The sequence below is a fragment of the Galleria mellonella genome, unplaced genomic scaffold (assembly GCF_026898425.1).
Source record: "Galleria mellonella isolate WM207_F2 unplaced genomic scaffold, CSIRO_AGI_GalMel_v1 utg312, whole genome shotgun sequence".
In the NCBI taxonomy this organism is placed as follows: domain Eukaryota; kingdom Metazoa; phylum Arthropoda; class Insecta; order Lepidoptera; family Pyralidae; genus Galleria; species Galleria mellonella.
Window position 1 is genome coordinate 2,500,133 of NW_026442074.1, and position 27,169 is coordinate 2,527,301.

The 27,169-nt window shown below is 35.6% G+C and overlaps 1 protein-coding gene across 2 annotated transcripts in view; it reads left to right on the top strand.

The window, feature by feature from the left end:
• The window catches only part of LOC113515031 (proline dehydrogenase 1, mitochondrial), a 61,783-nt gene that overhangs the window by 18,226 nt on the left and 16,388 nt on the right, over positions 1-27,169 (top strand). For both annotated transcript variants that reach the window (XM_052895834.1, XM_026899159.3), the window contains exons 2-6: positions 5,727-5,848; positions 7,914-8,000; positions 22,616-22,797; positions 23,932-23,996; positions 24,477-24,655. In XM_052895834.1, coding sequence (XP_052751794.1) covers positions 5,727-5,848; positions 7,914-8,000; positions 22,616-22,797; positions 23,932-23,996; positions 24,477-24,655 — 635 coding nt within the window. The remainder of the gene's footprint in view (positions 1-5,726; positions 5,849-7,913; positions 8,001-22,615; positions 22,798-23,931; positions 23,997-24,476; positions 24,656-27,169) is intronic.

Genomic DNA, 27,169 nt, shown 5'->3' on the forward strand with positions numbered 1-27,169 from the left:
ATTTTATTTATTTAAAAAACAGCTTAGGCATTACCAGCGTTTACCAATTCACATGACAAGGCCTTATTCAAATTATTTCATATAATGTATAGTAAAATTTATAATAATTTATTAACACCGGAGATGAAATTTAAGTTCATTAACACCGTTGCCTTGTCGCTGATAATGCAGCTTTCTATAGAAAGGATTTTTAAAAACGGTTAATTAGTTTTTGAGTTTCGTCATTTACATGTATATATCCATTACAAACAATCAGATTTTTCCTCTTTATAATGTTGGCTATATGTAATATAGATATATATTACGCCTGTCTTTCATTGGAGTAGGCAGAAACAATAGAATGTTAAATACTGTGATTCAAACAGACCTCTTTCGCTTCTTCCACATTCTCTCTCGCCAGTTTAATTTGGTTTTTCTTCAGCACGTCGCTTATTTGGTCAATATATGACCGTCTAGGGTAACTTCTATCTACATCTCCACATATTTGTGCTCGCGAATTTTCTTTCGTTATTCTTTCATAACTCCTCTAAATGATCAAACTTATTATTTACTGCATTCCGCGGCTTCGCGCGTGTAAATCATTATATGTATTATAGAGGTATCAAGTTATGATTTGTGTCCCAAATTATATTTAAATCCGTTCAGTAGATTTTGCATGAAAGAGTAACATCCATACATTTTTTAAAATTGACACTTTTATAATAGCATTAGTACGAGTATTTATTATTTTTAAAGTTAAATCTATATACTTTAGGCGCTTTGAACATTTCTTGAGATGCGAAAAAACCATTGAACTCGCGACACTGTTACCGTAACCGACACAATGGACGATTTAAAAAATACACACATAATTTTTTAAGTTTCCACTTCTGTGCCACCGTTTTTTTTCTTTTTAATTTTATTCTATTATAAAAAAAATTAATATTGCATTGGTTTGGTCATTTGGAGAGGATGGATGAAAGAAAAATTACGAAAGAGATTTATCGAGCAAGAATGAATGGAGATGTCGGTAGGGGCCGCCTTAGATGGACGTATGTCGACCAAATAGGCGACGTGCTGAAGAAGGACCAAATTAAAAGTGCCCGTAACCGGCGAGCGTGTATGAAAAGATTGATGAATGTGGAAGAAGCGAAAGAGGTTTGTTTGAATCGAAACATTTGGCGTTCCATTGTTTCTGCCTACCCTAATGGGAGATAGGCGTGACAGATATGTATGTATGTATGTATAAAAAATGTTTTAAGTTCAAACTCCATACGTTTAGTGGTCGAATTTGACTGTTCGAATCAGCGTCACATGTAACGCAGTACACGTGTTACGCAATACGAATTTTCAATGTATATTTGTCATTCCACCTACTACCGAGTCGGTTGTCAGGCGCGTTATTACTATGTAAATTACTAAACACTATTTTTTTTAATGGATGATAATGGAATGGAAACCTCGTCTCCGTTATCGGTATTTACCGGCGGGGTACCAGTGAGTGATGATAGGTGATGATGAAGCAGATCAGTTGGCCCATCGTGACGAATTCAACAATATTTTTTTTTATCTTTTTTATTTAGAGGCTTTTATCCTATAAGGATATGTCAGCCTCATCATACCCTAATTTTATAAAATACGTCACATACTTAAAACATTGATACATAAATAGATAATACATAATATCTTAGTAGTCTATTTTGATAAAGGGAATTATTGATACAAAAATATAGTAATTAAAGATTTTGCCATTCTGGAATGTGGTTCTGCGAGTATATTTGAAAATAAACCAATCTCCTGTCTATTGAGATTATATTTCTGTATCAATACTTCCCTTTGTGTTTTGTATTTCGTACATTCAGATATCATATGGTGAACATCATCCAATGTGTTACAAACATCACAATTCGGATTATTAACTTTTTTCATAAGAAAAGAACAATTATTTAATCACTATAGTTTCCAGGAAGAACTGCGTTGTGGTCGGCCTATATTGCTAGCAATGGGATTGCCAATCTCCATTGGTTCCCTAATTCCTTCTCCTTACTAAACATTATTTTATGGGTGATAATGAAGTAGTAACCCCACCCGCGCTATCGGTATACACCGACGGGCACCAGTGAAAGATGATAGATGAGGATAAAGCATGTCAGTTAGCCCATCGTGACGAATTCAACAAGAATTGTTCACGATGGTTTCCAGGGGAAACCACGTGGAGGTGGACCTGACAGGGTATATTGCTAGTAATGGGGCTACTTGACCCAATTACTAACAATCCCTTTACCCCCAACTAAAAACTATTAGATTACAGATGTAGTATCAGTCTATTTTTTATAATGGCTGAGAATGGAATGGTAACTCCGCCTGCGCTATACGCTGACAGGGCACCAGTGAAAGATAGATGGGCGAAACTGTATACTCTGTTATGTCTATGGTGCTGCTCATGTCTATAGGCGACGGTTGCCACTTTCCATCAGGTGGGCCGTCAGCTTGTTTGCCATTCTAAGTTGTATAAAAAAAAAGATGGCCAGTTGGCTCCACATATTATCTTATTCAAATTTAAATAAACATCTAACCTACATTGTTGGGGGGGGGAGGATTGATTGTTAGTAATGGGGGATCTAACAGCCCTATCGCTAGCAATATGCCCTATCAGGTCGACCTTCACGCGGTTCCCTCTGGAAACTGTCTTTGTTAATTCTTTTGGAATTCATCACGATGGGTCCATTGACTTGCTTTTGCTCTCACCTATCACCCCTCAGCCAGCGTATACTGATAGCATGGGCAAGGTTACCGCTCCATTTTAATCAAATAAACGTACTTTTTTTATGAAAATAGAATAATCACTATTCGTATACCAGTGCATTGTAATGATCTCAAGATCATGATAAAATTTCTGCAGGATCAATCTGTTAATATAGGCTTTCAGATAAAAAACTAATTTTCCAAACCGGTTTAGAACTGACGGAGTTCTGAAGTAACAGACTTAGAAAAAAAAAAAGAAAAAATGGAACCGGTTCTTCAAAGGGGAGATAAAGAGGTTTCTTCAGGGTCGGCAACGCGGCATACGCGGCAACACGCGTATTACCCCTGGTATTGCAAGCGATCGTAGGCTACGGTAACCGCTTACCATCAGATGGGCCGTATGCTTGTTCGCCACTTCAGTGGTATAAAAAAAACTTATTGAAAACCTCTCTCTTTTTGAAGTAGGTTGAAAATAGAGATAATTATTTTTATAGCTTTCATAAAAATGTTTATTAATTTATGGGTAAAATTATAATGTATTTATAAAATGTAACGACTTTGGTGGTATAGCGTAGCGGTTTTACATAGTGTTTCACCTTCTGATGGTCGCGGGTTCGATGCCCGCACAAAATAAACACTTGTATTATATTAATGAGTCTGTTTTTATTGGTCTTGGAGTTTTCTTTGTTAGTAGGTATACATATATATAAACAAAAGAGTATTTAAGTATATCTATAAGTCGTTTAGTACTTTAGTAGAAACTCTATTTTGTTTGAGACTATGTAATATGCCCAGTGACATTAATTAATTAAATAAAAAAAAAACTTTATTTATTTCAACCGCATTCGAACCGAAGATTTTGACATTCGAATGATTCCGTGATGACAATCAAAATTTAAAATTGGAATTCTATTTTATTGTATTTTATTATTTAAGTCGAACCATAGATAAAACAATACTTTTTTTCTATTGTTAATCGTAGAGGTTAAAGAAGCGAACATTCTGCTTAGAATACTATTACATTTCGTACAATACCCACACATTGACCTTCAATACGAATGATTGTTGACGTAAATCACTCAAATTTTCTGTAACGTGTGCAGCGAGCGCGACGATCGGACTACAATGTGTGTTGGTATGTTTTACTACAGATACAAAAAGGTATCTATTATGTTAATTATTGCTATTCGTTCTGTCATGTGACAGTTGGACATAATAACCGGTCAAGTGTGAGTCGAACATAACGGTTTTCGAAACTGTTTATTTCCATCATTGGACGATGATAACAATGATGATGAATGATAGATATATTTATTATTAGTAATGTGTTTTAGCGAGATATTGCTAGCAATATACAGTGTCTGACGATTTCTGATAATTCCTAATTTTTTTTTGATGGATGAAAATGGTATGGTAACCTCGCCTGCGCTAACGGTATACGCTGGCGGAGCACCAGTGAAGGGTGATAGATGAGAATGAAAACAGGCCAGTTAGCCCATCATGATGAATTCATCAGGAATTAACCATGATAGTTTCCAGGGAGAACAGCGAGGTGGTCGACCTGCTTGGGTATATTGCCAGCAATGGGATTCTCAGTCTCCATTACTAACAGTCCTTTTCCCCCGATAATTCCTGGTTCACGTCATAATAGACTAACTGACCTGGCTCCATTTTCACCAAAATCCCTCGTTAGGGACAAGGGGACAATAGTAATAAGGTCTTATTAAGATTATACCCTATTGAGTCGATCTCCACGCGGTTTTCCCTGGAAACCATTCTTGTAGAATTCGTCAAGATGGACTAACTGATCGGCTTCCATCATCACACATCATCTCTCACTGGTGCCCCGCCAGCGTAAACCACCAATATCGCAGTCGAGGTTACCATTCCATTCTCATCTATAAAAAAAGCATCCTTTACTAATCCCCCGATAGAATAAACCAATAATACTGGCAGAGTTTTCACCCAAAAAATCTCTCTGAAATTCATTACTTGATCTTGAAAGTGTAAGGTATGGCTGTAGCTACGGGGGGGGGGGGGACATTAAGGGGCAATGCCGTACCTAAAAAGGCCCAATGCCTTAAAATGAAAGGCCTCAAGAAAATTAGACAGATTCGCTTTCGTGAAGTCACTTATCAGAGGGAGACTTTGTACAAAAGTCGATTGCTTGAGTACCTCTGTCCCATTCATTTTTCTACCGTGAAGCAGTTGTGTTTGCATGGCTGTGTTTCGATTTGAAGGGCGGGATATGGCGTGAATTTACTGGGTACAGAGGAATAACACCTGAGTCCTCAGGAATGGCAACGCATGGGGGGTATTATGGGCGAAACAGTATACTCTGTTATGTGCATGGTACTGCTCATGTCTATAGGCGACGGTTACCACTTTTCATCAGGTGGGCCGTCAGATTGTTTGCCATTCTAAGTTGTATAAAAAAAAAACACAAAAAAAACATTGGACAGATATCGACATTAGATTCAAGAGTAGACCTACTGTTATGGCAAACAATTATGGCTTCTGCCCTACCAAAAAGTTATTTTGCTCTACCTTAAACTTGGGTCTAGTAGTTTGTGAATCTGACAGTTTGTCTGTTTAGTATTTAAATGTTTAAACTTTTTAATGTAAAGTATACGTAACTTCAGCTTACACGAATACCAATGGAGCGATAATAATGAGTTGCCAACCGCATTAAACAGTAATTTATTCAACATTTTAATTTGTTTGATTATTTATGTGTTGTTTTTTTTTTCAAACGACTCCATAAAGAAGAAGGTTCTCATTTCGGTTATAGGTAGATAGATACTCTTTATTGTTTCCTCCAAAAGATTACAATAGTAAACTTATTATAAATATAAATAATTACAAGAAATAATCACAATTTTCAGACTTTTGTACTGTATTTAACTTGAATTGTTTGTCATTGTATATTCTGTATGTTTCTGGTGCAATAAAGAGTTAAATAAATAAATAAATAATATGATTGTTCTCTCCTTTGTCCATAGTTAATGAGGAGACTCCGACAAGTGGTCGGGCAGAGGTTGTTCGAAATCATCATGAAAGCGACCTTCTACGGACAGTTCGTCGCCGGTGAAGACCAGAACACCATTCGGCCGACTATTGATAGGTATCTTTTCTTTGTCTTTTTAAGCGACTTCCAATTAATAGGAGATAAGAGGTAACCACTAAAATATGGTGCGAAAAGGATTGTCAGTACAATACGCCGGCCCCGGATATTAATTTCCAGGCTTTTAACTTTTATTTTATTTTTCCATCTTATGTACTATTACATTCTAAACTTTTTTTATACTACTGAGGTGGCAAACAAGCATACGGCCCACCTGATGGTAAGTGGTTACCGTAGCCTATGAACACCTGCAATACCAGAGGTATCACGTGTGCGTTGCCGACCCTGAAGAAACCTCTTTATCCCCCTTTTGAAGAACCCCATGTTGTAGTCTCTTGGGAAAACCTCGGCAGGGAGCTCATTCCACAACCTGAGAATAAACTACCTATTCTATTATTACAAACTTAATATGGACTATCTATTTTAACTCCAATCTAGTCTACTATCTAATATACTATCTTGGCTAGGGTGCTTGTTCTATATTTTATTTACATTTAATTTACTACCAGTTTTCCTATTTCTACTTACTTTTTTTACCTATATTTTAACCACATTTTTTTTTATGCAACATAGAATGGCAAACAAGCTGACGGTCCACCTGATGGAGAGTGGTAACCGTCGCCTATAGACATGAGCAGTACCATGGACATAACAGAGTATACTGTTTCGCCCATGATACCACCCATGCGTTGTTATTCCTGAGGACTCAGGTGTTATTCCTCTGTACCCAATAAATTCACATACTTATTATACGACTTCAACATAGTCTTACTTGCTAGCATTTTGTTTGTTTACTTTGTAAATTATTTTATTACAATAATTTGGGAATAACTGCCTTGTTTTATTGTTTCTTATTATTTCTTTATACTGAATTACTACAGTAATGGGGTTATTTATAGCCTTATTGTTTGGAGTATACCCTATATTTTTTTTTTATTGGATAAAATGAAATGGTAAAATCACCTACGCTAATGGTATACGCTGGCGGGGAACTTGTGAGAGATGATAGGTGAGAATGGAAAGGCTGGTCAGTTAGCCCATATTGATGAATACACCCAGAACTTAGCATGATGGTTTCCAGGGGGCCCACGTGGAGATCGACTTGACAGGGTATATTGCTAGCAATAGGACTGGTAGTCCACATTATTAACAATCCCTTTCTCCCTAATATATCCTATCAGGCTTACTTATATGAGGTTTTTTTAATGGATAAAAATGAAATAGGGACCCCGCCTGCGCTATCGGTATACATGGCCGGGCACCAGTGATGGATGATAGGTGAGGATGAAAGCAGGTCAGTTAGCCCATCGTGACGAATTGCACTAGAATTTATCACGATGGTTTCTAGGGGGAACGACGTGGAGGTTGACCTGATAGGGTGTATTGCTAGCAATGAGGCAGTTAGACCCCGTTACTAACAATCCCTTCCCCCCACTTCCACAAGGTTTCCCCTGGAAACTATCGTGGTGGTTATTCTGGAATTCGTCTCGATGGGTATCAGTTCAGATCAGATATATAGATCAGGATAGATCAGTAATATAATAGAAGAGAAAGTAGATGCTTCCTGAGGCTTCTGACGATGAAATCTCTCACTGGTGTACTGCCAGTGTATACCCGATAGTCAGCGTATATCTATCGTTGCCTATAGACAGGAATAGTATCATGGATATAACAGAGTAAACTGTGTTATCTATGACACCGATGAAGGGCGTTGCTATTCCTGAGGATTAAGATGTTATGCCTCCATACCCTGTAATTTTACTGCTATATCACGTTACTTTAATCGAAATACATGAGTGGGACAGAGGTAGATAGATACTCTTTATTGTTTCCTCCAAAATATTACAATAGTAAACTTATTATAAATATAAACAATTACAAGAAATAATCACAATGAAAAAACAATGGGCGACTTTATTGCTAAAAGCGATTTCTTCTAGGCAACCTTTGGATGGAGGGGAATAATGCCAGAGGTACCCAAGTACCCGATTTCTCCACGAAGTCTCTCTCTGGTACTGCTATATGCGTTACTTTTGTATTATATTAATATCTTTTATAATTTCAGGTTGCATTCGTTTGGTGTGAAATCAATCCTCGATTACTCCGTGGAGGAAGATATCTCCCAGGAAGAAGCAGAGAAGAGAGAAGTCAGGTAAGTTATTATAATGATTTTAAATTAGGGTCAATAACACTAATTGCCCGATCCTTTTAATAAGATATCATGTCTTATAAAAAACAGGCAATAATAATATGGGGGCATAAGCCAGAACACTCAGAGCTGAGTCAGTTTAGGAAAGTTTATATTCCCGATCGAAAATTAAACCTAAGCCTTTCTTTTTATAAAGCGATGTACCGATCTCTGTGCCACAGAGGTCATGAAATTATAATAATTATAGCAAATTATCGTGAGAACAGGCCAGCGTCACTTCGATGAGAAAAACAGCGTTTGTGTGAAAAACTAAGTACGCTTTTAAATTTAAAATACTTACCGAATATACATAAAAAAAAAATCATAAAATACGGTTGAACTGTTTCGGAGGATCCCTTACTTTCCCGAGTGTATATTAAGAGGCGATTAAGAGAGCATAGCATGGGAAGGACAGGCAGCAGCGTCCTTCATAAAACAATACCCAAGCCTAACTGTGGTTGCCAAACGTAACAACTATTGAAAACACCAGGGTTGTGGTTAGATTTGGAGAAATGGCAACTCAGAATCGAGCCCAGTGGCGACTTTTAAACATCGTAGTGATTATTTCGTGAGTGGGACATTATTACATTTTGTTGGTGACGAAGTCTTCTACCTATTGGTATTTTTTTTAATTGGTGATAATGGAATGGTAACCCCGCCTGCGCTAACGGTATACACTGGCGGGGCACCAGTGAAATATAGGTGAGGATGAAAAAACAGGTCAGTTAGCTCATCGTGATAAATACACTTGGTATTCAGCACGATGGTTTCCAGTGGGGACCACGTGGAGGTCGACCTGGTTGGGTATATTGCTAGCAATGGGGCCCTTAGTTTCCATTATTAAGAATCCCTCCTCTCACCTACCGGTATTTGAGACGACATTCATAACAAAGTGTGTGGTGAGGACCGTTCAATCAGTGTCCTGTACGTAAATGCCTCTTACCTAACCAAGATAACAATGTCATGTTTACCGTCTGTCTTTTCTAAACAATGCGCTCGTGATATGATCTTTTTTCATAACAAATTTAACCTTCAGACAACTTAAATTCATTTAGTAACATTCTAATGAAACGTTATACATATTTGATGTCCCAAAAGAAAAAAAACACAGACTTCATAATGACAGACAGTCTTAATCGGTCTTACTACATAATTATTTACTGACTAGCGGCCCGTACCGCCTACGCACGGGTGGACATTTTCACATTTTAAAAAGTGGCCATTAAGGCTGCACACGTGATGGAAGCTTAAAAATGAAGTATCTTCTCCCGTTTTTCCAACATTTTCCTTCACTGCTCTGCTCCTATTGATCGTAGCGTGATGAACAGTATACTATAACCTGCCCAGGAGTATGAAGAATAATTGTACCAAGTTGCGTTAAAATCCGTCGAGTAGTTTTTGTTTCTATAACGAACATACAGACAGACAGACAAAAATTTTACTGATTGCATTTTTGGCATCAGTATCGATCACTACTCACGCCCTGATAGTTATTTTGAAAATATATTTCATGTACAGAAATTGACCTCTCTACAGATTTATTATAAGTATAGATATCTTATTGAAATAAGAGAGTGTCCTCCAAAAAAGCCAGCTTTAATTTTTTTATACTTTTTGATTTCAATTATGACAAAACCATTTTTTGATTTAAATACTAAACTGCTGAACCGATTTTAATAAAATTTCTGCGAGACCAATCTGTATGTGTATCCTTTCTGATATAAAAAAAAAGAATTTTCCAAATAGGTTTCTAACTGACGGAGTTATGAGGTGACAAACATAAAAAAAGTTACAATCGAGAACTTCCTTTTTGAAGTTGGTTGAAAAATATTTAAAACGCAGTTTACCTAAACAGAGTTTAACAAAACTCTATACTAGCAGGTTTTACTTGCCCTTCATTGGAATGTACTTTTTTTCCTAAATCACTTGAAATGAAAATTAATTAGTTACATCGTAACTGTACAGAAATAGTTGACCTTGAAGGCGTGTTATGTACTTGTAGTGTTTGTAACTAATGATGTGCCATCACAGATAATTAGTGTTACATTAAATTATATTCGTAAAAATCTTTAGTAAGAATGTAAATGATTTAGTCGGACTTACATAAAGTTAATGACAGGAACAATTAAAGATAAACTAAATAATTAAAAAAAAAAATTGAATATATAACACAATAAAAACAGCTCCATATACCTACATATGTAAATAATAAAAGTAAATTAATAATAATATAACATTAATAAATAAAAACTTATACACATACACATACATATATACACATATACACACATACATATACATATATATATATACATATATATACATACACACACATACATATATACACTCCTACATACACATACATGTATACATAATAAATACATATATTCACAATTGGATCAATGAAGAGGGATTTTCAAAATAAAATTTTATGATACCTGCTTTAAAAGATTTCAGCGACTGTGCCATCTTTAAGTTATTAGGAAGTGAATTCCAGAGACGTGCAGCATGTACAGTAAATGACATGGCATAGCTTTGAGTATTAAAACAAGGCAAATCTATATGTCATTAATCCGACGCGATATGAACATCAATCGACTTCAAAAACAAGGAGACTCCCAATTCGGTTGTTTTTTTTATTAATTTGTCCCATAGATTGGTCCCATTTTATCAAAATTAGATTCAATAGCTTAATTTTTGGACCAAAATTTCTGTTTTTTTTTATACAACTTAGAAGGACAAACAAGCTGACGGCCCACCTGATGGAAAATGGTAATCGTTGCCTATATACATGAACAGTACCATGGACATAACAGAGTATACTATTTGGCCCATGATAACCCCCATGCGTTGCCATTCCTGAGGACTCAGATGTTATTCCTCTGTACCCTGTAAATTTACGCCATATCCGACCCTTCAAACCGAAACACAGCCATGCAAACACAACTGCTTCACAGTAGAAACACGAATGGGACAGACGTACCCAAGCAATCGACTTTTGTACAAAGTCTCCCTTTTGTTATAATCGAAGTTGTTTTTTGGTTCAGATACAATCTTTAATTATTAAGAATATATATTATGCAAGAGCTTAATCTTTTGGCGATGATAGCAGAAAAAATAATATGGTATTTTTTTTATTGAATTGGTAAACAAGCTGAGAGGCCTCCTGAAAGTGATGAAAAGTGGTTGGCACACGTCGCTTATACGTTAAAACTTGAAAATAATAAAATATTTACACTTGCGTGGACGTTCCTGTGGATTAAAATATTATATTTAATAAATAGCTACGTACGCATTATTACTAGGCGCTAAAAAAACAAGTAGCACAATGGTAATCACGCAGTCGACTCAGATTTCAAATAAAAAAATAAAAATATTAGCGTTCATTAGTCGCCTACCAACAAATAAAGCCTACAATCACTACTCGGTCCACCAAAATGAGCATAGTAAATATGGCTTCCGCGTAAATAGTGATCACTGATCAATGAAGTATCTACGTCATGCTTTGTCAATTATCTTTGGCCTTGTGTCTACTCTGTGGAGGCGTAAATTGAGTACAGATTCATAAGTCCATTTCAGAGGAATCGACCTGTTTCAGAAAATGCATAGAGATATATTTTTTTTAAGAAATAATCTAAATAATATAAAAAATAAAATAATAATTTATTTAAGTTTTGGTTTAAACTTAACTGCCTCATTCAAGTTTAACCGATGCATAATCTGTGTTTGTATTCTCCGTTTAATTGATTAATATATTAATAAAATACAGACAGAATATAGAATAAAATTTGTTTTAGAGTATTTTAAAATTACTTGTAGTATTTACAAATATTATATTAAAAAAATCATATTATGAATGAATGAATGAATGAAAGAAAATTTAATTCAATAATCCACAACACTTACATAGACTTAAACTGCAAGTAATAACATTAAAAATAAACATAGAAAAAAGTTTACATTGAAATCTGTAAGTGAAATGAAACAATATGCCAATGCAGCTTAAAGTTCCCGTAGAAGCAGAAATGCTGATTTTCAATTAACACCTTATCAATTATAATTATATACATATATATACATATATTGTGATATACTTGAGAGTCGAAAAAAAGTAAAATGTAAAATTAAACCATATGTAAAGCTATATTTTAAGAGTGTTCAAAACATGAATTTACTGTAGTCATTATCTGTCAATTTACAAAACAATTTAATATTGTTTCTGTCTACCCTAATGGGAAGGGGGAAAAGGGATTGTTAGTAATGGAGACTGAGAATCCCATTGCTAGCAATATACCCAATCAGGTCGACCTCTCGCGGTTCCCCCTGGAAACTATCATGGTTAATTCCTGATGAATTCATCATGATGGGCTAACTGGCCTGTTTTCATTCTCATCTATCACCCTTCACTGGTGCTCCGCCAGCGTATCCCGTTAGCGCAGGCGGGGTTACCATACCATTTTCACCCATCAAAAAACTTAATGGGAGACAAGCGTGACATATATGTATGTATATATGTATGTAGGATATTCTACAAGTAGTTTTCATTCCAACATTGAAAATGTACTTGTCAATTTAATTATGGAAAAAATATAATAGTAAACCAATTATGACATGCATGTCATTGTTGACATTGTATCTCATACATTTAATTGTTTCAATTCTTGTCCTTTGATACTTTTTTATACGATTTAGATGTTGCAAAAGTAACAATCGTCACTTATAATCATGGACAGTAGGTCTACTCTTGAATCTAATGTCGATATCTGTCCAATGTTTTTTTTGTGTTTTTTTTTATACAACTTAGAATGGCAAACAAGCTGACAGCCCACCTAATGGAAGGTGATAACCGTCGCCTATAGATATGAGCAGTACTATAGACATAACAGAGTATACTGTTTCGCCCATGATACCCTCCCATGTGTTGCCATTCCTGAGGACTCAGGTGTTATTCCTCTGTACCCTGTAAATTTACGCCATATCCCATCCTTCAAACCGAAACACAGCCATGCAAACACAACTGCTTCACGGTAGAAACACGAATGGGACAGAGGTACCCAAGCAATCGACTTTTGTACAAAATCTCCCTCTGGTAAAATGTATACTGTCAATGACAATTTTGTACTACACTCATGAAACAATAATTAGGAATTAGGTTATAATTAGGATCGGTTTGCAATATTTTAGGTAGAAAGATAGATAGATGTATAATTTATTTGCATTATTTACAGCACTCAAATCACAGACATAGATATACATAAAAAGCGAGATAAAAAAAATACATATACAAAAAAATGTACATAAAAGTGAAACTCAATGTTTTCCTTTCGCGCGTGCGCCATATCAACACAAAATGGCCACAATTCAGTTTATTATATTGCCCTAAAAAGAGTAAACCATATGATATTCTGTTGTGGCCGAAAGGAAATAAGGTAACAATAAAATAATATCAAATTACCTGTACAATAAACAATAATACAACAGTTCATTTAGCAGGCAAATGGAGTTTGTATTGACATTTGACAAGTTACTTTGATACGCATCTATTAGAACAATATGGAACCATTATGTCGCTAGTGTCGCGATTCGAGAGTGCAAAATGACAGACGCTATATATATATAATTACTAGCTGACTCGGCAAACGTTCTTTTACCATATACGTTATTTCGAGAATTATACATGAAAATTTATCCTACTACAATTATTATATTCGATTGCCATCTTGCAAGCTTATTGCGGCATATAAAAATCGCGATTAAACAACAGGGGTTGGTCGTAAAAGGGTAAAAATTTGAAGCTGTATGTATTTTTCGATGCTTAGTCATAATAAAATAAAAATAAAAAAAAATGTCAAAAAAATATATTTAGGGGTGGGTCACCCTTATCATTGAGGGGTATGAAAAATAGATGTTGGCCGATTCTCAGACCTACCCAATATGCACACAAAATTTCATAAAAATCGGTAAAGCCGTTTCGGAGGAGTTTGGTAACAAACACCGTGACACGAGAATTTTATATATAAGATTATTATTATATTAAATGTAATATTACTATTATTTTCAACCGACTTTAAAAGGAATTAGGTTCTTAATTCAGTTGTTTTTTTTATGTTTGTTACCTCATAACTCCGTCAGTTATAAACAGATTTGGTTATTACTTTTTTTTATCAAAAAGGATATACTTACAGATTGGTCGCATACAATTTTAATAAAAATCGGTTCTGTAGTTTAATTTTTAGACCACAATAATTAAGTTTTTAACAAATAGTTTAGTTTTTAAATCAAAATAACTGGTTTTTACACAATTGAAGTTAAATCATCAAAGTTAAAATTATATTTAATTTTTGTTATACCTATATGTTATAATGCAATATGCTGTTGGTGTTCCTTAAATAAATAAATAAATACTTTGTGAGACACAATCTTTAATTAATACTTTAAATATTGTTATTAGCTTTCTATTCATACATCCATCCAAAAAGTGTATCACACTGCAGCTCAGTTACTGCAAACTTGTTCTGCAAAAACCAGTTCGAAACATCTAACGGGCCATACGAGTACCTATATAGTCGGTAAAAAAAGCATACCTATCTAAAATATACTAGGCCACTGCGATCGACTAGCCAATCTACGTATCAACAATAATTTAAAATTGAAAAACAACCGACGAATTCAATTGGCCACGAATGAGCAAGTTGTCTATATCTAGCACTATATTTAGAATCGAGTATAAATTAGTGTCATTTTAAAATATTTTTTCTTTATGCGACCACTAAAAAAAGTTGTGAGATCTCATGTAAAAGCATGTCCAACCAGACGAATTCTGTACAGTCTCTAGTAAATCTGTGTTCACAATTACACTTTTTATCGAGTAGAAATGGCATAGAGATTGTTGCTTTGAAAGGATTTTAATTTACGTTTTTTTTTTTTGTTTGTATTTTACATTCCAGAATTGATTTTGATCATTATTGTTATGGGTTGAGGTCGGGATTAATAGTAAATCATCGAGTTCTCGTATTGTATTTAATAGTAATTAAATAACAGACAAACAGTATGGTTTTTACACAGTTATGCTATAGGTACAGCTACAGAAGCTAGCTATAGCTAGAGGTACTAGCTAGCTAGTTTTTTTTGATGAGTGAAAATGGTATGGTAACCCCGCCCGCGCTAACGGGATACGCTGGCAGAGCACCAATGAAGGGTGATAGATGAGAATGAAAACAGGCCAGTTAGCCCATCATGATGAATTCATCAGGAATTAACCATGATAGTTTTCAGGGGGAACCGCGAGGAGGTTGACCTAGTTGGGTATATTGCTAGCAATAGGATTCTCAGTCTCCATTACTAAGTTAGCTACAGGTACAAAAATGATTTTTTTTTCTATAAGCTCCAGGACAGCGTAATGTTGCCAGTATCAAAAATGTCATTAAACCTAATTTTACAATTATATTATTGTAGGATTCCATATTTAATTTGTCACAAAAATAAGGAAAACTTCTTGGGAACGTAATTTTAAATTAAAAAAAAAATACCAAGGCCAATGTAACCTGAGCGAAATGTTCTCGACATTTTGCTAAGGTGTACGATTATATTTTACCTTAATAATTACGTTAATTCTTGTTTCTTATAAAACCATAAAATCTATAAAATCAATACATCTATAAAAATTGTAACTACACGGTGTCTGTACGTGGGAGACTTTAAAGGAAAAAATATTTATATATTTTATAATATTTAATGAGAGCCATTAGTATTTTCGAGTCTGTCTGGTGTTCGTTCCGACATCACGCAAAAATTACTGCACCAATTTGGATGTCGTTTACGCAGTTGTGTTTCTGAAGGTCGAACCTAAATTTTGGTATAGGTGTACCGAAGATTAACTTGATAGATACGTCATCTAGAGAATGACTGTTGTATTAGTTTTCTTACGCGGAAAAAATGTACACTCGCGAGCAACCAAATCGACTCATCCCTTGACGTCGGGTGGCGGGAGGGGGGGGGGGGGGGAAAGGGATTGTTAGCAATGGAGTTTGACAGCCCAATTGCTACCAATATCAGGCTCTATCAGGTCGACCTCCACGTGATCCCCCCTGGAAATCATCGTGAACAATTCTCGTTGAATTCGTCACGATGGGCTAACTGACCTGCTTCATCCTCACCTATCATCCTTCACTGGTGCCCCGCCGGTGTATACCGATAGCGCGGGTGGGGTTACCATTTCATTATCACCCATAAAAAAGAAACTCTTGACGGCGCACATATGCATTGATTTTACTAAAACGACAAATGTCAATTATAAAAATGATATGTCATTCGAAAGCTGAAGAATTATGCTCTTATTTAACATCAATACCCTAAAAAAACTAGCCTTTATCCGCGACTTCGTCCGCGTGTCCGGGGTTTTTATATGGGTGATAATGAAATAGTAACCCCACCCGCGCTATCGGTATACACCGGCGGGGCACCAGTGAAGGATGATAGGTGAAAATGAAGCAGGTCAGTTAGCACATCGTGACGAATACACCTGGAATTCAGCATAAGGGTCTCCAGGGGGACCACGTGGAGGTCGACCTGACAGAGTATATTGCTAGCAACAGGATTGGTTGTTCACATTACTAACAATCCCTTCTCCCCTAATCTCTGTTTATATCAAGAACAAACATCACCTGAGATATCTCGGGCATGTTGCCTAACTGTCACGTGTCAAACTTGGTATAATTTATCGAAGCCCAGGTCCGAAAAAAACAATAAATAAAATAGCGTTCAATTATCATCCGGGCCAAGAGTCTACGTAGGTATTATTTCCTTTCAGAACAGAGAAAGTGGCCGAGGCAAATCTGTGCCAAATATTTCAGCCGAGTCGAGAATATGTGACCTAGAAACGCGTGTACGTTACTCCAGCTCTACTCAACATGTCTCACGCCGGCCCGCAAATTAATTAAAGATTATTTTTTAAACGGGCACCGAATGGATGAGGTTCTCGAATCATATGTATTTATTGAAGTCATATTACACGATCTTTGCGTCCATTCTGTCTGAACCGATTTTAATATTTTTTTGCAATCCGTTTACATTTATAGTCCCATATTAATTTTTTGATGATTAAAGCAATCGTCACTTTGAATTTACATATTTGCACATACACGATTGCTAGTTCTGAATTCAAATATTTTCAGTCTAATGTGTCTACAAAACTTTTCGTTGCTCTTTGATGCGTTTTATCTCGATTTCTTTTTCACACTGTCTTTTTAACGAGTAAAATATACATGTTAATAATGACTATAACAACCTATTAATGGTCCACGGCTGGTCATATGTCTCCTCATAAAGGAAGACATTCTTCATATGGTGACTATCTATCTATCTATCCTATTTAAGAGCTGCGCTCTTGTCGGTGGAGCTCTTGCCACTCACTACGATTTTTAGCGAGTCTCTTCACTTTTTGATACGACACGACACCAACTCCTTCCTTGATCTACCTGATGTAACTATGTCTCGGTCTCCCTCTTCCCCTCCTTCCCTCTATCTTACCTTCTATTATAATGTTCATAAGTTCGTTGTGTCGTATCAAGTGTCCCAACATTTTTCCCCTTCTGTCCTCAATAGTTGATAAATAAATTGAAAAAAATTAAATAAGAATAATATGAATCACAACTTCTTTTTATCCTTAGGACATCATAAAAGGCGTGTATTAAGGGAATAATACTCAATACACTAGAAAAAAAAATTACATCAGAAATAGACCCTACACCAAGACATTTGGTCATAGCGTGGTCATAGCAAGCCAATATACTCCTTGTGATCATACTGGTTTAGAATTATTTTATTAGTCTCGATATTTAAATTGCTAATCGTCTATAGTGAATGTAGACAAGTAATTTATCCGTCTATAATATTACGCACGTTGTGTCTTCGGCATTTCCCAGCTGGTTTCGAACCGGTTTTCGTGTCTCTATTCATGGGTTCGTCACACGGCCGTTTCGCGAGACGGTTCAAGGTCCAAATTAAATGTCAATGTAATTAACTGAGAACTTTGGCGTAAAAAGTAGACATAAGCACGCAAACTTTATTACTTTCACATTTATAATATTAATACAGTTTAATTAGATAAAATTTCAAATTGTATTTTTATTTCAGATTAATATGTTTTTTTTATTATAAATCCAAACCAAAAGTTAACCTTTTCGATGTATAGAATTAGAGAAAATATCGTATAATTTAAGTATAAAAAAACGGGCGAATTGGGTAACCATTTCAAGTTGGTTAAAAATATATAACTATGTGACCTATGGAGCATAATTATTTGCATATTAATTGTAATTATTAAAAATATTTTCCTATTATGCAGTCGTTCGTTTAATTATGCAGATGCGGGCCGGTAGTTGGCAATGGACGCGTAGACAGACAGTAGACGATTGAAAAACAATGCTTTAAATATGTCAAAGAGAATTAGATTCAACACCTGTCGTAATTAGGTCGACATTGAAAAATAATATTTTATGTTCATATATTTTTTTTTCCTAGCCAACATGAATTGCTATTATTCGAAAGTGAAAGTGGTTATTGCTCGGATATTAATAGTCTATATTTATATTTATTTATAATCCTTAGACCCGACGATCGTCACGCTAAGGATTCTTAAATGTCAAATGAAAATATACCTTTAATACATCAAGGTAAAGTTGCTATTTCAACGTTACTGGGTATAATATATAAATAAGCATGCCTTGTAATTTTATAGCTTGACCGGTCATTGTAATTTCAACTCTAATGTGTAAGTATTAAGAGTTCCATACACACCTACATAGTTTTGTAACGTTTCTTACCCGACTGTCAAAGAAAAGAGGGTAATGTTTTTAGGTTATATATACAAGTAGGTATCAATATATATGTTATGTAGATTGAAATGAGAATCATTATCATTATTATTTTACATTATCAGAAAAATTAAATGATTTTTCCAAATAAAAAAAATTGCCTCTCATTTTAACATGGCGCGTCCAGCTGTTATTTTATTAGTATTTTTGATCTACGGATTGAATAGAATCCCTTGAAAGGATTTTTTTTTATGCAACTTAAAATGACAAACAAGCTGACGGCCCACCTGATGGAAAGTGGTAACCGTCGCCTATAGACATTAACAGTACCATAGATATAACAGAGTATACTGTTTCGTTGCGTTGCCATTCCTAAGATCTCAGCTGTTATTCCTCTGTACCCTGTAAATTTACTGCCATATCCCATCCTTCAAACCGAAATATGGTCATGCAAACAACTGCTTCACGGTAGAAACACAAATGGGACAAAGGTGCCCAGGCAAGCGATTTATGCGCAAAGTCTCCCTCGAGTATGCTAATAGAATAAAATATAGAAATAATGTTTATTTAAATAGACTTGTTTGTAAGCTTTTTTAAATCGTATTTTTTATTCTACTAGTGGGTTCGGAATGTTTTTATTTGGTGAGAAAAACCAACAAGAAACTCAACAGTTACTCTTTTCAACCGACTTAAAAAAGAACGTTCTTAATTCGAAGATTTTGAATTCGGTTGTGTTTTTTTGTTTATTACCTCATACCTGCGTCAGTTGTAGATCGATTTGGAAAATTATTTTTTTTATCGGAAAAAACATACTTACAGATTGGTCCTATAGAAATTTTATCAAAATCGGTTCTGTGGTTTAGTTTGGAAATCAAAATAGTTAGTCTTGCCATAATTGAAGTCGGTTCTTTTGTGGGACACAATTTTAATTATCAATTTTGTGAACAAAAATTTACATTTGTATGTATAATGTATGACTGTAGAGTCATACAAATTGAAAGCAGTCATATGTAGACAGACAAGCACAGGTAATATAAACTATTATTATACGAAGGATGATAGATGATGTACTCTAATAAATCAACAACGATGGTTTCCAGGGGGAACCGCGTGGAGGTCGACCTGATAGGGTATATTGCTAGTAATGGGATTGCTAATCTCCATTACTAACAATCCCTTCCCCCGGGTAATGCTGTTTGGTATTTATTTATTACTTGATTTGCCATTTGTCGCAAGTTAAAAAGAAATAATTATCAACCCACTTTAAAAAAGGAGTATTAAAATTTGTCGGAATCGTTCAATTATTTTAGAAATATTGTTAAAAATTTGATAATTCTATACCGATTAGCTGTTATCCGCGGCTTTACATGCGTGGTGTCGAGTTTTCCCTTTAAGTTTAAATTATCGAAAGTCCCTTCTTAGCAGATGTTTACGTTATAAAATAAATGTAAGTATATAACAAATTTTATCTTTGGAAATTTTCGAATTAATGAAATTCAAATCGTCTTTATTCGAATAGACTTGTTTACAAGCACTTTTAAATCATCATTTTCTAATCTATAGCAGGGTTCGGAAGGTTGTTATCTGTTAAGATATAGGCATTTAAAACCGATTGATTTTGTCTGAAAGTATATTTTATTCTATTTCCTTTCTTAAATTAATGTTTCAACCTATCTGTACAAATAGACGCTTCACGTGGGCGTGTAATAGTGCGTAGTACGAGCGGCTATTGCGAAATCAACAGTACTTTGCAGTTATAAATACTGACACCGATTTTTTTCCTATAATCCCCGTGTCATTGGCACATTGTACAGGCACGTACAGGGTGTAGCCGAAAGAGAATATTACTAATATTATAAATATTAAAGCTTCTAAAGATATTTAATTTTTTTTTTAATGGTGAACTGATTCTCTCGCATATTCTCGTAGCATATAATTAACTATTAACCCTTCTTTGTATAATAGTGGAAATCTCCATCATAACATTGAATGCCCAAAAATTATATAAAAGAACAAGTTCACTTTAAGTTGATCGTGTCTGGATACCTTTTTAATGTCCATTGCAGAAAAAAAAAACGTAGCTGTCAAATTTAGTTTTTTAACCATTTTTCCTTTAATTTTGAACATGAATTATATATAACCTTGATTTATTTCACTAATAAAAAAATTATGCAAAGAAGGATTAATTCTTATATTTTACTGAACTAGGTGTTCATTTGCGAAGTCCATATAATTGGTTATTTGATTAGAATTATTTTGTTTAATTCCGCTACCATTAGTATGTGTGTGACTGCCAACACTCGAAGATTGACCACCACTAATACTACCAGAAGTTCAACACAATTAATTCGTGTATTATTTATTTTATTTTATAATTACATCCTGTATAATATAAGACGACGAAATGATCATAAAAAAAGATTCCTTTTAAATAAACTTATTGAATAGTGTATTGGCCATTGTAAATAATTATAGAACAAAAAGCGGGGTCGATGCTCTCTCAGTAAGTAGGGCGTAATGGTTGAGTTTTAACTCTTTTTTTTTTTCATTCTTTACTGAATTTATTTTTATCTGTATTATGTAATACTAGCTGTATCTCGTGGCTGTGACTGCCTGTATCAACCCTTTGAATATATTTAAATAAAATTATGTATACTACATTAGTATATAAAATAGATTTTTAAATTGTTTTTAATACAAAATAATGGGGGGAAAGGGATTGTTAGTAATGGAGACTGAGAATCCTATTGCTAGCAATATACCCAACCAGGTCGACCTCCTCGCAGTTCTCTCTGGAAACTATCATGGTTAATTCTTGATGAATTCATCATGATGGGCTAACTGGCCTGTTTTCATTCTCATCTATTACCCTTCACTGGTGCTCCGCCAGCGTATCCCGTTAGCGCAGGCGGGGTTACCATACCATTTTCACCTATCAAAAAAAATACAAAATAATGCGCGTCGTTTTTAAATGCTGCGATTAAAATTATGATATAAGTGGATACTTTAAACGTATATGTCTATATATATTCTATTATAATGTATAAGTACCGCCTTTGTAATTTAAAATGTTCATCTCAAAGGTTGACTGGTAGAGAATGCTGCTAACAAATTAAAATATGGTATAAAAGGTAGATTAGGTGGGTTTATTTGGTCAATAAACTTATTTAAATAAAAATAAATAAATACATCTATTAATCAAAATTAAAAGAAAACAAAGAGACTGTCTAATTCTGTTTATATTTTTAAATTTTTAAAAGGAGTTTACAATGAAAATATAAAATAAAACATAGTGTTGCAAACAAGCTGACGGCCCACCTGATGGGAAACGATAACTGTCCCCTATAAGCATCAGAAACAACATGGACGTCAAATAATACTTTGTGGTACCCATGACACGAATCATACATTGCCATTCTCGAGGGCTATGGTGTAATGACCACGTACCTTGTAATTTCACTGGCGTACGCCCACCCTTCATACCGAAATACAGCTATGCAAGCTGAAACACGGGGTGGGACAAAGGTTGCTGTTCGGACGAATTTTATACATAATCTTTCTCTGTTATATAATAATAGTTTAGAAACGGTAAAAAGAAACGCGCATCTCACGGCCACTCATGACTAAGGGTCCCGGATGGCCCCGAAACTAGTCGAGTTTACTCGACTAAAATACACGGAAATCCGGTTCTTATATTAAAAGGTAAAAATAAACTTAGCTTGTTTAGCAATTAGTTAAATTGATTTGGGGTTTTATTTGTTCTAGTGCGTCGATATCGGAGAGCGGCGACAAGCAAGAGGAGGGACAGTTGAAGCAGTATCACGTGGAGCAGCGGTTTGCCGACCGCCGCTACAAAGTGACCAGCGCCAGAACATACTTTTACCTGAACGAGGCGTCCTGCGAGAAGAACATGGAGGCGTTCTTGAAGAGTATTGATGCTGTCGCTGGTGAGGCGTCAGGGTTTTCTTTTATACCGCCAAGGTGGCAAATAAGCATACGGCCCACTTGATGGCAAGCGGTTAATGTACCATATAAACGCCTGCGATACCAGGGTGTTTTTTTTGGGTGAAAATGGTATGGTAACCCCGCCTGCGCTAATGGGATACGCTGGCGGAGCACCAGTGAAGGGTGATTGATAAGAATGAAAACAGGCCAGTTAGCTCATCATGTCGAATTCATAAGGAATTAGCCATGATAGTTTCCAGGGAGAACCGCGAGGAGGTCGACCTAGCTAGGTTGTTTGCTAGCAATGGGATTCTTAGTCTCCATTACTAACAATCCCCTTCCCCCCGATACTCGGGTGTTGATAGTATAAAGCACGCGTTGCCGACCCTGAAGAAATGTTTTCACCCTTTTTTGGAAGATCCCCATGTTGTAGTCTCTTGGGAAAACCTCTTATCTTATTAATACAATAAAGTTGTTACTAAATGGCGTCTGTACATGGGAGACATTTAAGAAAAAAATATGTAAAGAGTTTTAATAACACTCCAATAGATGCCAAAATCAATTTTTTTAGAAATTTTGTCTGTTGGTTTGTTCTGGTATCACGCAAAAAGTAATGCACCAAAATGGATGTGGTTTTGACTCTTGTATTTTGGAAGGTTTAATTTAAAATCTGGAATATGTTTCATTTATACGCCATCTAAAAGTGGTACATTCAATTGGTTTTCCTACTTTTGAAATCCACGCGTACGGAGTAGCAGGCATAAAGCTAGTTCATTATGTTTTCCTCTAATTGTTTCCCGCGACTTAGTTCGCGTGAATCAGTATATTTATAAATAACTCTGTGTCATGTTACGATATAACCACCTGTGTACCAAATTTCGTTCGGCCGTGTGGTCCCAGCATAAAATGGGCCACTCCTTCCTTTCTCGTGGGTGTGGTAAGAGGCGACTAAGGGAGGGCAAGGGATGGGCAGCAGCGTCCTTCTTAAGACATTTCCAAAGCCTGACTGCGGTTGCCAATCCGCCTGCCAAGCGTGGCAACGACTGGCAAAATCTTCCCAAGGGGGAATCTTATGTCCAGCAGTGGACAGTTTATATATATACATAGATTTTCATCTTCTATTTTTTACATTTCAGGCGTAACTAAAAGCACGGGTCTTATGGCCGTTAAACTCACTGCGCTCGGCAGGCCTCAGTTGTTGGTGAGTACAATCTGGGAAATTCTTTTGTATAACTATTGAAATAGGAACAAACCTCATGGTACAAGCATGCATAAATGCACATACCCACATTCGTGAATACACCCAGACATAATTTATAAAACATTGGAAATCACAAAGTTATTCATTTTGAAATAAGGCATGGTACAAGTACACAGCCCATCTGATGGGAAACGGTTACCGTAACTTATAAACATAGGCGTAAACTGGGTCTGTGAGATAATCATCACTGAAGAAACCTTTATCTCTCTACGTATTTTAACATACAGTGACACAGTCGTAAAGCATGCTCACGAATAAAGTCTCCTATCGAATTCGAAACTAGTCGGGCATCTCTGTATTTTAAAATGTGAGTAAAACTGATGACATTATTAACTCACGATAGTTGTGAAAATTTCAATAATATTTCAACTCTTTTTTTCTTCTTTTCTGATAATAATGACTTTGTCTTTCATATTCCAGCTCCAATTATCAGAGGTGATAATGAAGGCTCGTAACTACATGCAGCAGATCGGTGGTGGTACTGGTAATGTACTAACCCACCATAAGACGATTGAAGACTTCCAGAGGTACTTCGGCAGTCACAGCAACAAGCCAGAGGTGCAAGAATTTATGAAGAAAATCACCTCGGACAAGGAGGGGTGAGTAGATTTTATATGTCTTCATTTTGTGACTGACCATGACAATTTATATAGGCGTAATTAGGGAGAAGTCCGGCCTTACTGTCCGACTTGACCCACTGAAACTGCGCAGAGATGTTGCATCTCTGTGCAGAAGATGCACCGAATTTATCATGGGGAGTGTTCTGAGAAATTGTTCGGATTGATACCTGCTGCTGATTTTTACCACCGTACAAACTAAAGTTTCATCCCAATCATCTGGACGAGTGGCTGTCTTCCATCGTGGGTTTTTCAAAGCACTTTCTTCCACGCACAACCATCCTTTGGAATCTACTTCCAGCAGCAGTATTTCCGAACCGATACGACAACATAATCTTCAAGAAAAGAGTATATTCCTTTTTAAAAGGCCGGCAGCACACCTGCAAATGCCGCTGGTGTTGTGGGTGATCATGGGCGGCGGTAGTCACTTACCATCAGGTGAGCCGCATGCTCGTTTGCCCCCTGTGTTGTAAAAAAAAGAGAAATTAAATGCCCTAAATTAGGTCATCTCAAGCAAGAGATGAAACCACATACTTATTGATCCCTCTAGAAGGATAGTCGATTTCTGTTCTCATCAAAATTGTAATTAAAAGTATGCTACTGTTGATCAGCTGTCCTCTCTAGGTAACATCCTAAGCAACTTGGCCTGTGTATTCAACTATGGAACTCTGCCAATATTAGGAAGACCCCTACTACTCAAATGAAAACATGCACCAAACTCACTTTCTTGTTTTATGGTATTACATGGTTTTGTATTGTCTTTATCCGTAAACTTATAGTTCATATATTTAGTCCTTTATTATCTGGTTATAAAGGCCCTTTTAAAGACGTGTCTCCTTTCTAATTTATTTGGGAAAAACTCATAGGAGTGTAGAATGAGCATGGTGATCGATTCACCCGTTTATATTGTTCTGCTGTGACCTCTTTTAGAGAAGACCTCTTTAAGAGGTAAAGTTTTGAGACTTTACGACATTTCTTTTGAGAAGGCGATTGAGCTTTCAGGTAATTTCCAATTTAGCTATGGATAAACCATGAATATCTCGCACACTGGTCTTTGTTTGAAGTTTCATCGTCTGATTGGTATAAAAGTGGAGACCTGTTATAAACTTCTGATAAAATACAAAACATCTTTTGTAGTGTCAACTCTTGTAGTTTTAACTTGTCTTTGTTTCTGGTATCAGTTTATTTTCTTCTGCACTTCGACTTATTGGATTTTTTTTGTTCTTCAACCATTTACTTTATATTTTGTCATCAGAGACCAAAAACATAACGAAATAGACTTACTAGCTTCGAATATGCTTTGCTATATATGAGTATTCTTGATTTGATTCGTGATGGGTAACTCTAAGGATAATTACTGCTCTTTTTTATAAAGTCGCCCTCTATTACCAAGTGTTTCTATGTCTTTATTATACATGAAGTCCTCTGACATATCGTAAGGGATTGTTAGTAATGAGGATTAGCAACCATATTACTAACAATATACCCTATCAGGTCGACTTCCTCGTGGTTTCCCCTGGAAACTATAGTGATTGGTTCATTGATTTTTTATTTTGATTTTTGGTTGATTTTGATTTGCTGATTTTTGAATTTGTCACGGTAGGATAATTAAACGGTTTCATCTTCACTTATCATTCCTCACTGGTGCCTCGCCAAACTATACCGATAGAGCAGGCGGGGTACCATTTTAGTATCATTAATTGATAAAAAACTAACTATTATGCGTTCTTCCCATGTGGTCCCAGCATAGAATAGGCCACCTCTTTTTTCCCGTGAGTGTCGTAAGCGGCGACTAAGAGAGGGCGAGGGATGGGAAACAGCGTCCCTCTTAGAATATTTCCAAAGTTTAACTGCGGTTGCCAACCTGCCTGCCAAACGTGGCAACTACTGACAAAACCCCCCAAAGAGGGGCTTATGTTCATTAGTGGACAGTTAAATCTTTATTTGCATGATTTTTTTTATTAGTGAAATAAATCAAGGTGATCATAATATATCATAATCATGTTCAAAATTAAAGGAAAAATTGTTAAAAAAATAAATTTTACAGCTAATTTTTTTTTCTGCAATGGATACTAAAAAAGTATCCAGATACGATCAACTTATAGTGAACTTGTTCTATTATATAATTTTTGGACATTCAATGTTATGATGGAAATTTCCACCATTATGCAAAGAAAGATATATGATATGATGATGATGATACGTTCGCCCTTTGCTAAAGTCGCACCAAGCAGTGCGTATTATAAAAGAAGGCAGTCTAATTTTAGAGTGTAATCTGACTATTCTAAGATTTTTCAGTTGTAGTGACGCAACTGTAAATGACAATAGTTTGTATTGCGACATTACACTTGTCAAAATAGTCGGAGAGCTTACGCAGTAAACGTTGAATGATGCTTGCTACTGGACATATTACACAACGCCATCTAGTTCCAAAATAAATAGAGATCGTAATATGGGCGCTAAATAGCTTATATATCAACATCATTATCTTACCAG